The following is a 17083-nucleotide window of genomic DNA, read 5'->3' as shown; positions in this document are numbered from 1 at the left end:
CAATCAGAATAGTGTGAGTCTGGCTTCAAATAAAAGGTAATTTTACTAAACATATTTGCACTTCACACAGGTACCTCAACCTTTAGGACTGTCAATGAAGGATAATGACCAGAGCATCAAATGGCTCATCTCCACCTTGCATGCAATCCTCATAGGAAGTGTTTTTTTTCGTGTCTTTGATGTGCTTCTCACAGAACGGATGCACCTCCATTTTTACCATCCATAAGAAATTCCCTGAGATGCACAAGTGGCGCACATCTCAAAGGCTCCCATGTTTTTTTTTACGATAAGGGTCTACTTTAGTGGTGTTTTTTGAGATTGTATGTTTCACTAGATGTTTCACAGCTTCCTCACACTTGCTGGGCGGGCGGGGGAATCAATGAACGAATGGGTTAAATACAAACTTTTGATTTCTTCCGCTGAAGCCAACATGAAAACTATTTTGGCTCAGTAACTTTCTGCTGTCAGTCAGCCTGGTGAAGGCAGATCAACCAGCCGCTGTCCACTCAGTTCCCAAGAGATGCTGCTGACAGACACAGGGCACTGTTTACAGAGGACAAAGTTAGTATGGATTGGACGCAGTGCGCAGACGTACCGCTCACGTCTCACTCGCATCTCGCTTCCTATGTAGATTCCCAGTTTGAGCTCTAATCTAAATGAGACCCTGGTGGTCAAGTCAACAGGCCCTCTGAGTAACTGCCATTACCATGGGAACGGTTTATGACATGAAAAACAAGGGAAACATTCCGCTATAATGAGTCATTTGTGTGTGTGTGTGTGTGTGTGTGTGTGTGTGTGTAGTACATGTAGCTAGTAATCACTAGCTAGGCAGCCCACTGCTCAGGGAAAGCCCTGAGCAGGGTTGTAAAACACCTCCCCCTCCACGCACCCCAGGCTAACTGGAGGCCCCTGTGTGGGTGGGAAACAGAGGTAACGAGGAGTGTGTGCCTCTGTGTGTGTGTTTGTGATTGCTGAGGAAACCCACAGGGAAATGCTACAACCTCTGAAAGAGCAAGGTGACCTGACCTGTCCGCCACAAACAGAAAACACACAAGACACACACACAAGACACACACATGCATGTGCAAACACACACAAGTGACACACAAGACACACCTTGAAAAAGTTACAAAATGTATTTCTCTTGATTCTCACAGCTCTTTCCTAACACACGAAAAGAGACACAGACAGAGCTTTCATACAACACTCGCAAACGCAAGCACAATTTCTCCCATTTTGAGATTGCGGTTTGGCAGCCAGCTATCATGTTACAAATCCCAGGCCGGAGGGGTAACCATGGCAACTCCTTCCAAAATACCCCTGCCGCCCATGGAGGGAAGAAAGGGTCGTTTGCGCCCCTTGCTCTCCTCTGCCGGTTCCCGTCTTTATGCTGCCAATGGAGTGGAACTCCTGACGCAGACAGGGATACCTTCTCTGACGCACCTCGGGATCACCGGGGGCCCTCAGCCGCCCTTTCATCCCTATCCCCCTTTTTCCCCCCACAGCTCACCGCTTTCCTTCCACCCCTCCTCCCGAGGGGCTTTCCTTTTCCCCTAGCTTTTAATGACACAACCCTAATAAACAGCGTTAATGGGTCCTCCACACTGTGGGCCAGGCTAAAGCTAGGCGCCTCTCTCCTCCTCCCACCCTCCATGTCTCATTCGCAGTCTCTCCTCCAGAGGTAGAGGGGGCTCCTCGTGGCCCTTCAGGCACAGCACAGAGGGGGGTCGTGCCTCCTCTTCTCAGCTGATCCTCAGCATCTCTCCACCTTCAAGCCACCTATGTGTCCTCTCCTTCTGCTCTTCCATGAACTTGTAAATTCCTCGCCTGTTAGGAAGCTCCCAAATAATATAACCCATTTCCTCTCTCAATAAAAGGCAAAAGTATTATTAAGTCAATGATATAAGACTGTTGGCTCTATGATCATCCTTGACGAGGAGGGCAGGAGGGGATGGGGCCCTGAAGCTGCAAGTTTGTAAGGAATAGTATGTGTTTGTGTGGAGGGAGCGTGGGGTGTCCTGGGACAGCTGGAGGCTGGAATGCTGCAGCAGCAGATTGTCAGATAAGCAGCTGTGTGTGTTAGAAGGAAGGAGAGCCAGGCACGCTAACCACTACCGCAACTAGCCGCTGGAAAACACTCCCGCTGCTGCATGTCAATGGGAAGGCCATCTACATCGCAAGCTGAAATTGCTAATTGCTGCTAACCACCTTTTACAGTCGCCAAAAGAGAATCAATTTGACTTTATCCTTCCTAAAACAAAAATCATCTTTCTGTGTATTCCATAGACCGTAACCAAAACTGAATTTACAACTTTGTCAACAGTTAAAAATGGTTATATATATATATATATATATATATATATATATATATATATATATATCTCAGGACAAAAATTAGTAATAAATTCTCACATTTAAACTCTTGGAGCATGAACATTATATTAAAGATCAACTTTAAATATGTGTAATGTATAGTTTGGTTCAAATTATTATTATGAAGTTACTTTTTTTCATCAAGTTATCAAATGAACCATTCCTATACTAAACAGCATTTGCGAAAGACAAGTTTAATACATGGTGGAAGTTAAGAGCTTAGCATACCGAGTGTGTGTGTGTGTGTGTGTGTGTGTGTGTGCGTGCGCACACGCAACATTAGCTCGATTTATTCACAACAGCTGCAGTACATCTTTAGGATTTTAATATGGATGAAATGTTTGAGGCTTGGTATTGCATACCATGAATCAAGTGTTTTCATCGCTGCCTTAGCACCCGCTCTCTCAACAGTTTGGATGGGATCAATGTCTTTACATAGATGTACAGTCATGGTGTGTAATGTTCTCCCACCATTTGCTTTCCATCCCGCCCAACTGCAGGGTGGAGTCATCATATCAAGCCTGAGAGAGTCAGAATTAGAACTGCTGCATACACTTGCCCTTACAGGTGTGCATGATTGAATTGAATTGAACTAAAATTACAGAAATAAAAAAATAAAATTACAGAAATAAAAATTTCTGACTGTGAGCATACTCAGAGAGTATCATTTGAATAAAAATCTTACATGTTAAAGAAGAGAAAAGTATAGAAGTATCTGAATATTAGTTCACTAATGAATCTTATCCATCTAGGAATGTTATGAGAGAGGGAGCGAGAGGATCAGATATGATTGCGAGCTACTTGGCTCCATTCTGACATTAGACATATTGGTTGTTAGGGCTAGAATGGACCTGTGAAGAGCACTTGTTCAACCACTCCAAGTTCTGTAAATGTGATAGCCCTCTACATGTGCTTGCGCAAAGTAGTGAAGACACTTACCAAACTGTATCCTGGTGCGGACTGCTCCAACAGGGACTTCATAGATCTTCTCCAGGTAGTTCTTCACGTCACACTTGGTCATTCTGTCCAGACATGTCCAGAACAGTCAGAGAGGAGCAAAACACACAAACAGGGAGAGAGAGCAAGACAGAGGAGAACAGGGGTTATGCAAGGCATCCAGCATCAGTGAAAGGAGTGGTTTGAATGTGTGTGTGAGACGGTAAGGGAGTGAGAGAAGACATCCAGCACTTGCAGCTGGATTATTGTCCATCAAATAACACCACATTCACTTAACTGACATAGACATAGAAATGATACAGCTTATTTCCATACTGCATTCCCATAAACTGTTATATCATCTACTGTAACGGACAGGACACTCCCCTATAAACCCATATTCAGCTTTTATTTTCTGGACCATAAAGTGGAGAGAAGACAAATGTGAGTGTCAGTGTTCATCCAATTAGCTGTCTGCGTGTATTGATCGAGCCCGGTGAAACCCTACACAGGAAGTGGGCCTGGCACCAACTGATCCGGTGGGCCAGCCAAGCTAAAGCTAGCCCACTGGGCAGCATTTGGAACGCATTGCTCCGACCAGAGGAAGAAGGGCTTTTAACGGCAAATCAATCTAGCCAATTGGATTAGCTTGGTAGAGAGCATTTCCCAAATGCGCCTGACAAAGTGCTTAATAGCGACGCTGTGGTCTGACATGAGTGCCTCGGATATGGCGTCTTCTATCATCTCATATGTTTCTTTGATAGAACAGGATAATGTAATATTCACTATTTTTCAGAGGAAATAGCACAGTACCTTGAGCTAGTGTTACAATATTAACTGAGACAAACATTTGCATGAGAAAATCCCATCTGTGAACACAAAGACTCTTTGTACTCTTTGTTGTAAGAATGATGTAATATTTGTTTCCATGCTGTACAAACAATTGCTTTTTCCTCTATAATACACTACTTTTTGGCAAAGCTGACACTGATACAGACCTAGAGCACTTCAATTTGACCTGCAGTTCTGTGCATGGAGAGAGGTAAGCTTATATTTACAATACAGCAGTAAGTATTTCCACGTTTGTTTCCACCATTACAGAAAAGGTGAATGGTTTGATGTGGTGACTTTTAAGTATTACAGGTACAAGTAAACACCAACTTCAGGCAGCTGCCTTTGATAGACAAGACAACTAAGCACTCCCTCTCAGAGCCAGTACTGGTCGAGGACCACTGGAGGTGTCAGGAGTTTCTGCATCACTATGTGAAAGAAAGTAAGTATAAACAAATGTGTTAAGGCCTCTTTAGTCCTATTTGTCTCTCTTTACCTCGTCAACGGGAGAGAGATGTATTTCCTAAGATATGGCATGCAGATGCGCCTTTCTGCTCCATTTGCACCCATCTCCTGTTCTAACCCCCTTCTCACAGTGTGTGTGCCAGAGGGCAGTGAAGCAGAGCGGAGTGACCGGGGGTACTTGAGATCAAGAGAGGAAGAAAGAGAGAGTGATTGCACTAAGAGACGGCTTTTCCTAGAAAGCAGGGGCAGGGAAGTGGAAGAGAGGAAAGTGGCTTGGGGACTGTGAAGTCTCCTCAGGATCATTAGCAGAGTGAACACTGATCCTGATTAATGATCTAAATCCTACTACTTTTACTGCTCCAATTATCCAGCCACCACAAACGCAGAGATCACATATATGAAGCATGTGCAACCACAGTCATGTCTGTCATCTCTGCGAAAGATGCCAATGCATGTACAAATATACTCAATGAATGGGTGTTGGCAATGGCTGAAATGGCAAATACATGACCTAAAGCTATAGGTTGATGCGTTTTGAATAAGTAGTCAAATCCAAAATGTAACAAATATAAAAGAATGTCCACATATATAAATTTAAATATATACTAAACATTAATAGATTTACTTTGCGTTCACACACAAAAATACTGAACACTAGATTTACCGGGGTTGCATTAGATTGCCATTTTTCTTGGCCTGAGTCAAAACTGACTCCATTTCAACTACAAACTGAAATCCAGACTGAGATAAAGCCTTCAGCTGAAAACTGAGGGGAAAATGTCAAGTTAAGCGTGTACATAAACAAGGCTAAACTTAGACAAAGGGTGTGGTGCCTCCAATAGTGATGCAGGCAGCATCTGATCATCATCCCAGTATAACCACCCATCTGACTCCACAAGCTAACCTTTCACACTTCTGCCTCACAGGAAGAATGAAAACCTGTCTTCAGCAACTGCCAAGGCTAAAGGCATCGTTCCTCAGCAACTGGTATATATTTATACACAAACACACATGCTACAAAGATTCCTTGCCCTAGATGATGAGAGAACTCCAAACACAAAACTTAGAAGGGCATCAGATGACGCAGACGATGGATTAGCTTAAATTACGGTGCGTTGTTGCGGAGCAGGTTTAAAACAGATACACCGGCATCATTGGCAGAAAACTATTTAAAAAGTTATATTGTCCTCCATTGTCCAGGGGGAGTTGTAGATGGAAGACCTACAGTATATCTGATATCAGATGGTAGTGAAAGAAATAGGTCTCTAAAGGGATGCAGGCATGGATGAAGAACTAGGGTACACTTGATGCCTTTGTTTTGCCACACTGTGACGTAGTGACAATTAGCAGATTTGTCATTCTGCTGATTAACCCACACACCTGTGTCAGCTGTTCTCAAAAGTAATGCCTTCTTTGCAAAGAATCTACATGCTCCTGGATATTTCCTATTTTCAAATGTGGGTTAACTCATACTCAGCCAAGGAAACCAGTTCCAGTCGTTTAAGGCTGTCCATTTACACCTGTGCCCTGAAAGCATATGACAGAAGTAGGTGAAAGGGCACAGTTATAAAAGTGGAAGACAGGACAGAGGTGGCTTTGACAGTCTTTGACAATAAGGATAGTGATTGTATTCTCAAAGCTCAGAGACCGCTGCATGCCACTTGTCTATTAATGTGCTTGTGCTAAAAGACCATCTGCCAGGTGAATAGGTGGTGCCTCTGTTGTACATAAAGGATGCCAGCCACCCATTAACAATGATCTTTAACCACAAATGACACACAAAAATCTTGACTGAGAGGTTTAGCAGATCTGGATTTTGTCTGAAGATGCTGAAAACACTCTTTAAGACTAATGTTAAAGAAAAAGTGGTCTAAGACGCATACACGAAACATCCTCAGTTTGATACCAGCTAAGTACTTTTGATGAATGTCATCCCTCTCTCTCTATCTCTATGGTTTTTATGAAAAAAAGGCACAACCAGCAGTGCTGTAATTTCTGAACACAATTTACATGACATACTTTTGTTCTGAACATGATCTTATTTTGAAGAACATTGAAGATAATTAAGAGTTGTGAATAAATAGTTATTCTGTAGTCAGGAATATAATGGTTAACAGTTGAAGTACTGTCACCATGCTTATAAAGTATGTCACTCTACATGCTGACTATAAAGAACAATTAATTGGTAGACATTTCTGTGGGATGGATCATTTCTAATGGTATAACCAATCAATAAAATCTCCATGTATGCAGACGACTCAGCGATATACAGTGACTTCACTGTCTTCAACTGATGAATTTGTTAATGCTTTACTAAAGGCAAATGCAGTAGGTGGTGAAATGGGTGGAATACCAAAATAGTTATAGTTAATAATTATTGTGTTTCTAATAATATTGTATTTGGGTTTAAAACAGAACCTGTAGAGACATTGTATGTCAACAGTGTTAGCGTTGAACTGAAATTCACGAGACTACATTTTAAAAAAGGTAAAAAAGGTAGCAAATTATTAACAGGATGACAAAATGAGAAGTGAGAAGAGATCTATCAATTGTCTCATTTTAGGACAGTTTATTTGTCATTAACCTTTGCAACTCAAATATGATTACATGAAATCCTTCACCAATGTACAATATCAAGAAAAAATAACAAAGCCAGGTTCAAAGTTTCACTCAAAAACACAACTCCTGAGACATCGGTTACCTTCAAATTGATAACATAATCAAATGTGCGTCATGAATATGTTTGTGTTATTGCTGAACTCAGTGCATTGCTGCCACCTGCAGGTTTGACCCATAACAACATAATAATGACCCATTTTCACACACTGGGAAGGCATACTGATGTCAACATCTTAACAACAAAGAGTTGTTTTAGTGGTGGAAAAGTGAGCAACTGATTCAATGTTAAAGAATATTTAGCAGGTAGTTTCGTTTCATCTTTGGTTAGGATTAATGGTCATCACGGCGAGTCATGTTTCAAAAATAGCGCATATTGTCCACTGCATAAACTAAATGCCATGCCATGGTCCTTGTAAATTAGTAATCAGAAAGAATTGGAGTGTTGCTGTTATCATGCCCTTCTTGTTTTAAGATGAACATGGCTTTGTATAGGGATGATTCAGTGACCAACATGCTTCTTGTGGCTACCACAAAACCTCCTTGGAAAGGTTGCTTGTTTTAACAACTTGACTTGGCAAACCAGTGGAAAGCTTTTAATGTGGCTCCTTGTTTGATAGAAAGTGGGCTACATCTACATTTGGGCTTTTTATGGTCCCTTTTTGGTTGGCAGATCAACTTTAAGTAATACAGGGGAATGGAAAAGAAGAGGATGCTGCTACAAATAGAGGTGATGCAAAGTTGCAGGCGACAGGCGCTTACTTCAGTTTGGAGGAACCTCAATCCCTCAACACATCATCAACTATCTGGCCTCTTTTTCCTGTAAGCAAGTTGCCTTATGTTGCCCTGAAAAAACATTTATAAAAATGGTGCCTGCCAAACCCCTATTAAAGCTGACACAAATGTTAACATGTTGACATAATTTGCTGTCTGAATTGGTTTCGCATCAGTTAATACAGCAAAATTATGTTACGTAATTAAGTAATGGCACAAGTGGAAAATATCATGATGCTATTCATGTCGAACTCAGAATAAATATGTTAGAAAAGAGGAACGGCTTTCGCTGACTGAAAGACTTAACTACAAACTGGTCTGAAAGGAGTTGGAGCATTCCTCAATGGCAGACAGCTAAACTGTCCCTCTGACATGTTAACAATATGTGTTCAAAAAAGTCTCTCAGACTTTATTTCATGTGTAGCCTTTATTAACACACCATAGAGTAAATATCCAAGTTAAACCTTCAAGTCCCTACACACACACACACACACACACGCACACGCACACACACACGCACATGCGCGTACACTACATCAAAGTGCACTGTGTCAGAGCGGCTTAGTGCTGAGAATGAAACAGGAGAGTTGTTTTCTGCGCACATGAAAGGCAAAAGAAAGCCGCTCCTCATTGTCAGTCTGCCCCATTGTCAGGTTTGAGTCGAGATACGCACACTCACTACTTGAACCCTCCCACATACACAGACAATACATGCACAGAAGTTGCTCAACACTAAGTATCAAGATCATGATAGCAGACTTTGTTCAGAGGTAAAGCCATTGAGGAACCTGAGACTTGAGGAGAGAAGAGACAGTTGAGAAGTTGAGAGTATAAGAGCAGCGTGTGAAGGATTAGATTTATTGTTCAGGTTTTGGTCTGACAATAGAACAGAAATAGATCAAAGAACAGGTCACCAGGAGTCACTTAACTCCTTACAGAGAGACAGGTCAGAAAAGACCCGGCAGGTAGTTACATTCCTCTACTAACTCACTAAATGACTTCCAATGACATAAACGGAAGTTAATTAGCATGAAAAATAACCTTGAGCCACATGTTTATGAAGTGGAACAGGTGACTGCCAAAGCCATCATAACATTATGATTTAATAACAGGTACTGAACAGTTGATAGAGTGGACAGGTGGACGGAAAACTTGAGCTGCTGTGTAGCAGGGTCAGTCTGCTCATGTCTGATTACAGTGAGAAGCTGCAGCATGGTCTCGTTTCATAGTTATTAGACAGCAGAGTAGCATGAAATGTGACTGAGTAGAGGACTGAACACAACGTTCAGCGTTCGTTTCTTTGTGTGCGCGTCAGCGCTGGCCTCTAGCCATGCCAGGTGAGGCACAAGGGGTGTGTGTGTGGGTGTAAACCCAGAAATTTGATGATGTTCCTTCTGGAGCAGAGAGGAAATACTAACATAGCACAAAAGGTTTGAGAACAATCAAAAAGACAAACAAATGCTTCCCCTCCAGCAGGTAGAAAGAGAATTATGAGAGAACACAGCCCAGGTGTCTCAAACAACAAGTGCCAAAGAGGGATTGGTTTTGGACGCGTTGCAAAGCGTTGAAGAAAAGCACAATAAACAGCAGAGCCCAGGGTGGGACAGAGGGAGAGGACAGAGGGAGACATGCGCAGATGATAGCATGTGAGCAATATTGTAAACAAGCAAGAAAACTAGAAAAAAGCAACAGAGAACAAGACAGACTACCATGGATATCTGGCTCCCAGGTGTCATTGAGATAAAGGCCACCTTGTGTTATTATGCTGAGAACGCCAACGTTACTACTTCTCATTAACAGCTGCTCAGCACTACAACTTACCCACGCAAACACCGCCTACCCTCGAGAGTCAGAACTACAACAATAACTCATCAATAGGCTGGGAGTAGGAGTGATATTTGGTGTGTGTCACCGTCTCTCCATGTGTGTCAACTTACTACATTGTGTGTATGAAAAGTAAAAAATAACAGTGTTTCAGGCACACACTGAGGCCACAGCAGCATATCAATCAGCCATGCACCTCTCCCAGGCATCAAAGACAAAAAAACCTTACACACCCTTACAAACACACACGCACCCTGCACTTACCCACTTTTGTGCATATATACAAAGACACACAATTCTCACAAACTGACTCACCCGCACTGACAAGCATGCACTCAGTCAGACACACACACACACACACACACACAATTACATAAGCACCCTAGGAGTTTGGCAGAGAGGAGGCAAGAATCAGAGTGGGAGGCCAGGCACCTGGATGAACAGACTATGGTCTAAACCCCACCAGAGACTCATAGATGATCTGCCTCAAACTTCAATTTTTCTCCCCAATGTGGGCTCTGGCCCTCTCATCGCCTGAAGAGCACTACTAACCTCAGTGACCTTGGCTCGCGGAGGCAGTCAAAATCAGCTCATCGCTACTAAGTGCTGACTGGACCTAATGTTGTGTTTAATGACAGCATACATGTTGTCAAAACCCACCAAACTGACTCTCCGTATGCATGTATAAATGTGTGTGTATATATGATCATTTTTGTACATATAGTGAAGGACCATTCGTGTAGGAGGCAGTCCAGGGATGGAGTATATAGCATACTCCACTGGACATGAGTTTGGAGAATGACCAAGAACATTTTGCTTTCATTTTCTGTGTAGATATTAATATTGGCTCCTCTATGTTAATAATGTTTGAGGTCTTGCAGTTTACAACATGGCCCTGAACCTCCAATGTAGAGCCAAACTAGTGCACTTTTTACCACACATCCCACCCTGCTGCCCATGACAGCCTCTCACATGTCATCATCGCAACTGAGCTCATTTAAGACAACCATGAGGTGGCAAGAACTGTCTACAATGTTATGGACTGACGCTGTCGATTTCTGTTCTTGAGGCTGTTACTCCACCTGGTGGCCATGACACCCAACTCCAGCTGCATAATACTGGTCCAGTTCCAATAAAAACAATTCATCACAGACTAAAATGTGAAACATATGTTCATTACATAATAGGTCTGGATGGCATTTAACTACTACAATAGTTTAACTAAAGTAACAACCTAAAATAACTTTGATGCCAAAAAAAACAACTGATTTGTAGTCTCATAATAGTAAAATTTACCACCCATACAGGGCATGAGCTTGTTTTTCTTTTATTCTTAAGAAGCAGAGTAAATTTTGCCATAAAAGTTGGAATAGTTACTGGGATGCTATTCTTTATCCTTAGAGTGTAATGCGTGCAAGTAAAGTGTTTAACATTTGAATTGATGCAAGTCTACAAATCAAACCTTGGAACTGTAAGGAGCTGCAATTGTGGGCTGTAGCAGAATCTGAAGAATCTGAAGATATTGTGGCAAGGAAACACTAAATATAATTGTCCATGAACATAAAATTGCATTAGATCAATCAGATCAGACTTGACAGTTGTAAGGGTGGTGTATAAGCAAGTGAGAAATTAGCTAAATTTGGGCTGAAAAACTGTACATTACAAATAAATGGCAGAGATTATTGGATGCTGATGGTGGCAATTTGCAAGTTAGGATTATGCATTAACTAGATAATCAAATAATGAGATATGTATTGATCCAATAAAGATCTCACTATACACGCACATCAACACATAATCAATTACTTATTACCATATAATAATAGTAACAGCAGCGTACAACACTATGTAACCATCAAACAAAACATAAACAGTGCATTTTGTTGAAGTACATAATAACAAGCTGTAGGTTGAAATAAACAATTTTCAGTCCCAGTAAATTGACAGCTTCTTCCACAAGAATGTCATTGTTTTACCTCACTTGTGTCAGTAATCTAATAGATGCATAACACAAATATGACCTTAGTCACGTAAAATATGTCTTTCTAATGGTACCACATACAACATAGGGTTGAAATGACTCAATTTTAAAAGCATTCAGCCACTACATCTCACCCTACCCAATCCATCTATGTGCACTTACAAACATAGTGTGTAGAAAAATTAACTATTTGCCACCCTTGCACAATGGCTCAATGCTCTCAGTGTGACTGGTGAAACAGTTATTTGCTTGGTTGGAGCCAACAACAATTTCAATAAATAACCACTGTGGTGTGTGATGGGCATTTTTCACTATTTTCAGCTGTAAGCAACTAAAAATACATTAATGGCAAGCATTGCCATCAATAAACTTACTGGTGGTATTTGCACAATCACTTCTGAACAGGAACCAGATCTCATTTGCCATTTTGGATTATACTACACAGCCTGACAGCTCATAATATGGGACTACATAGCAGTAGAGTATTCAGTCTTTGTATTTCCTTTAATGCATCTCTATACAATGACAGGGAAGATCTGTAAGCAAGGACTTACTCCATTGGGATGCGAAACTGGACAGTGTCAGGAGGCTGCTCTTTTCCCGGCCTCACCAGAGTCAGGAACCAGTTGGGTCTGAAGATCCTCAGCTGAGGGTTTCCCAACTGGTACAGAGGGTATCTGCAAGGAGAGGAAGACGCTTATCATCTACAGTTTAATTCAAAGACATCGTGTATCATTTCCTACAATCGCACTAGCAGCTGGGAAGATGCAGAAGTAATCATGCAGATTTGTGTGGTGCAAAAGCAGCCATAAAGCAGATCAAAAGAGAGCTGTGTAATGAAACCCCAAAGGATGTGATCACAATTTGTGGCTTGCTACATGTCATCCAAACCATACAAACCACCCTCTGTGCCTTAATGTGACGCCTGTCATTGCAGTTGTATGGAAGTATCTGGATTTTTATTTGCTAAATGCTCCATTATGCTCACCAGCTACTCAAAACTTTGTCTGCTGCTTGGTGTTGGGCAGGAAGCGCACAGAGGGTTTATCAGAGCTTTTCGACTGAAACCCCTATGAATTATTTTACTATCTCTTCCCATAAGGTGTCCAACTCAAGATGACAAGTTTGATATTCAAGAGATGTGTTGTCTTTCTTAAAAATGGTTAGCAAGGAAAAATCTGAAAGAAAAACAATGGCACCAAGACATTCCTTTCAGACAGTAAAAAAGGTGCTCAGAAACCCATGGCCAGAAGAAAACATTACCAACACTACAGGTGCACCTACTTTCAGTTTAACCTCTAATTGAAGTGGTTTATTAAGTGGTACTGTTTGCTTGCTTGTTTGTGTTATGCCTGATTGTCTAACTGTCCTTGTCATACTTCACTGTAGCAATACAGCAAATCCCAGATATAAGCTATGAATTTAGCAAGTACTCTTTTATCATTACCAATCCCCAAGCCCCATTGTCAAGCCAGTTATATTTAACAATAAAGCCCAAAATCACAGACCAGAATTGAGATCAGATTTGCCTCGCAATGCTCTGCAATCTGTGCAAAACAGTCTCTGTCCTCATTGATTAAATCCCTCAACAACAATGACATTATTGCAGGATTTGGGTAGCACACAGGTGAGTTACTTCACCATCTACTGACCGTGACAACGACCTGGGTGTCATAGTAACCCGCATAGTTACTGTGCGACGGCACTAGCTGAATGCTAACGGCAGTGTGTTTTTAGCATCGCTGGCTAACACTGGCTACTTTATCGTTGCACAACATCATTAAGGTTCACTGTGAGCACAAAAGTGACGGAATGGCACACTGACCATGTGAAAAATAAATCAAAACAACGCGTGCAAACTGCTACATTCAGACATACAGGGCAGCTGGAAGACTGAGGCATGCTAACGTTAGCTGGATTTGCTAGCTTGACTAAGTGCCAGAAAAGCGGACTGACTAAGGTTTAAACTCTGAGGCGCCCCTTCGCCTTTACATGAAAATACGTGACACTTACAGTACTCTAGTTACTGGCATCACTGGAGCGGTCTGTTGTGAGACATAAGCTGCTGGGGTCAGCTACTTGTTTTGTAGTCTTTTCAAGGTTGTCAAACAGTACACGTGCAGAGATGTACTTCCGGGTAAGGCTTGCACGGCGCAGGCGCACTGGATTTGGTCCATGTCCTTGAAGGAAACTTCCAAAGACTGCACCACTGATGAATGAATTAAAATATGTTTGTTTTTTTTTATCAGTGACAATCCCTTTTATTATGCAGTGCCGACAAGTTAATCCAATGATAATCAAGTAAGCCTGCTAAAAATTCTCCAAACTTACTGATTGCTCCAAATTTCTCCAAATTGGTCAAAGTGCTCTGTGTTGAGTGTTTGGTGGATGCATACATCACATCATACATGTTTTTTGCTTTAATGTCATCATAAATACACCTTCTCCATTTGTACCAGATGCTTTATTCTCCTTCCTGAATGACAGCAGAGTTCATATTTCTTCTCTTAAGAAATGGGTTTCCAGTTTGGTAACATCAGTGGTGCGTGTTTTCTCAGGGCATGTATGATGAGACAGCAGCAGAGGGAGACCTTGTCCCATGTCTCCCTGTGCCCGTGTGTCTGACCTCACACCCACTGCGATGCGCATGAAGTGAGGGTAAGAATGATTGAAGGCCCCCTGAGTGGAACATGAGTCCCTGGCTCAGCTGGTTCAGACCTGGCAGGAAATGGACCACACTGACAGCCCACACCATGCCAGGGAGGGAAGTTTCCATCAGTTAAAATGCCATGGAGTGTGTGTATGTGTGTGTGAAGGCAGCTGGAGGGAAGTTGGGCATTTGATCATTATGCAGATGATGTAATGTTTACCAATTGGCACAGGTATTTATCACACTGTATCATAATGTCCTGCCATCAGCCATCCATTTTAGGTTTTTTTTCAATAAAAGAAATGCTCACTGTGATCAGATCACCAGTTGTTTACTTGTTTGTTGCTTTGGAAGTGGTTCATCTGACAGCTGAAATTGGAGTGTAATAGAGATTCATAAAGGAGGTGAGGTGGAGGTGGGAAGGTTTCTTTCAAATTTCTTTCAAGTGTACCTGCCACAGCATATCACACACATTAGAAGATGGATTGTTCAATAAGATACATTATTGAGTGGATCTGAACTTAACTTAAAAAGTCTACGATTCAACATTCATAGAGTGTTTATTAGTCTTTAGTATTGTAGAGAACACTTGTTCCAATAGCATTGCATTGTCTTTTATGCATGGCATACACAATAGTTTGTAACTAGACAGCTGTTGGATCAACCACAAATATCTTTTCTCTTTCTTTCATAATTATTGTCCCTGCAGCATGTGAACATGTATGCTTGAACCTGAGATTTTGTGAAACCTAGTAACATGAACAAGTCGTGCATGCTCTGTCAGCCAAAGCAAACACAGGTTCTGATTTCTAATACTGAAAATAATGAATGGCTTTCCCGAACTTACCAGAATAACTGCCAGTGTTGGCAGCAAAGGACACAAAATAGTGACAAACCTATTTTAGAAATATAAACTGATAAATCATTAACTATGTATAGAAATGAGGAATATGCTCCATTCCTGGATTATCAAACAAGGCAACTGCCCCAATGCATCAGACTCTCAGAGGCCCCAAATGCCCGAGGTGGGGTAAGAGATAGATGGTAATTTATCAATGGGGACTCAAAGGTGTTCAACTCACTAGGTTTTGAACCAGGCTTTGAATATCTGAATGTGTCTAAGTGCTTGTGATGACAAGATTTGACTCCATCTATACAATGATAGAGACTTACATTAGCAAACAGCCAAACGTGTTTGTTGCTTAAGCACCTTGCAGGAAGCCATGTCTTTGTGTGTGTACATGTGTGTTATGTGAGTATGGTTGATTTCCACATTCTTAACCCTTAGACCTGGAGCTCGCTCTGGGTGCAGTAGCAGTAGCTGCGCTCATTACCTTAGTCAGGGTGCCAATGCGTAGCAAGGCTCCAGCCAGTGCAGACCAGGCCAGGACTAAGGGGAGTGGAGGGGGCCAGCAACATGAACCGGTGCAACCTTCAGCCAAAGGTCCGGTCTCACACTGTTATCCAACTCTGCCATTTATAGATGCGATTCAAGCCTGTTTGTTAATGCACACAGTTTTGCTCTATGATGGAAAATAAAAGTTAACTGCATTATCTAATTTCAGTGGTTGCCATAAGAATACAAAACTGATTAATGAGGTTTTATTGCATTTCAAATGACCGGGGCAAAAGCCTCTGAGGGTTCTGCTGCTCTCATTACTTTTTAAATGTGCACTTTCTCAAAATGAATGTTGCTTTTTTTGCTTAAGGTTTAGTTTTGCAGAAGTCATATTCTGGTTAATGGCCCTGGCTGCCCTCTAGATCTGTACTCATTTGGACATGTAAGGTTAATGTTGAGTTCAGTCAGCAATTAATTATTATTCATTTTATTTCTGACACTCAGCAGTGCCCACAGTGTACTTCCAACTTAATGAGACTTAACTCACACCACCGCCACCTTTGTGTGTGTGTGTGTGTGTGTGTGTGAGAGAGAGAACTGGAATGACGGTTCAGGTCTGGGGCAGTGGAAAGTGGCTGTTTGTGTCACAGTACAAAAAGGGAGAAAGTAAAGGAAGGAGGAGGGAGAGCTCTAACAGCAGAGGTGGATAGACGGAAACAGTATGGTCTACAGCGGGATTGTCCCGCCAAGACATGCGCTGGGGCCGCATGGAAACTTTCCCCTCCGACTCTCAGGCAGCCGGAGGAGAAGTTGTCGGTATTGAATATCCTAGAGAAGAAAAAAAGGAAACGGTAAATTGAAGATCCAGACGTGAAGATGGAAAAGTTTGTCAGTTGAAGTGAATAGTTTTGCATGTAAGGGGACTCACTGTTTTAGCGTTTCCCTCAAAAGCCACTTCATCCTTCCATGAGGAATGGACCATCCTGATGCCTTGAATCATTTCCCCAAATAGTTGCTCGGCTAAAGTATGTGATAATGACAACTTCAGATTTTATATCATACTTTATGTGCAAAACACCCAATCCACAGAGTATGTGTCAACAGCAGCCGTAGCACCTTATCTTATTGCATGGAGAGCTACAGAGCAATGCATGAAGAGCAGGTACAGGAGCGTGATGGCAGACAGAGAGAGCAATGAGTGAGAAAACTTTGTGAGTCTAGATCTGGATCAACAGTGGCCTGTTAACTTCTGCCATCACAGGCGAGGCTCACGCAGTAGGCTCGGACTACAGTA

The 17083-nt window shown here is 41.9% G+C and overlaps 1 protein-coding gene across 1 annotated transcript in view; it reads right to left on the bottom strand.

The window, feature by feature from the left end:
• The window catches only part of mrpl23 (mitochondrial ribosomal protein L23), a 35994-nt gene extending 22046 nt beyond the window's left edge, over positions 1 to 13948 (bottom strand). The window contains exons 1-3 of the mRNA XM_070830747.1: positions 13814 to 13948; positions 12355 to 12477; positions 3313 to 3395 (exon numbers count right to left, since the gene is read on the bottom strand). Of these exons, the coding sequence (XP_070686848.1) occupies positions 3313 to 3395; positions 12355 to 12477; positions 13814 to 13833 (226 nt within the window). The 5' untranslated portion in view covers positions 13834 to 13948. The remainder of the gene's footprint in view (positions 1 to 3312; positions 3396 to 12354; positions 12478 to 13813) is intronic.
• Positions 13949 to 17083: the final 3135 nt, after the last annotated feature.

The sequence above is a fragment of the Pempheris klunzingeri genome, chromosome 5, assembly GCF_042242105.1.
Source record: "Pempheris klunzingeri isolate RE-2024b chromosome 5, fPemKlu1.hap1, whole genome shotgun sequence".
Lineage (NCBI taxonomy): Eukaryota > Metazoa > Chordata > Actinopteri > Acropomatiformes > Pempheridae > Pempheris > Pempheris klunzingeri.
The sequence above is the reverse complement of the archived record's forward strand: the minus strand, read 5'-3'. Positions and strand labels throughout refer to the sequence as shown.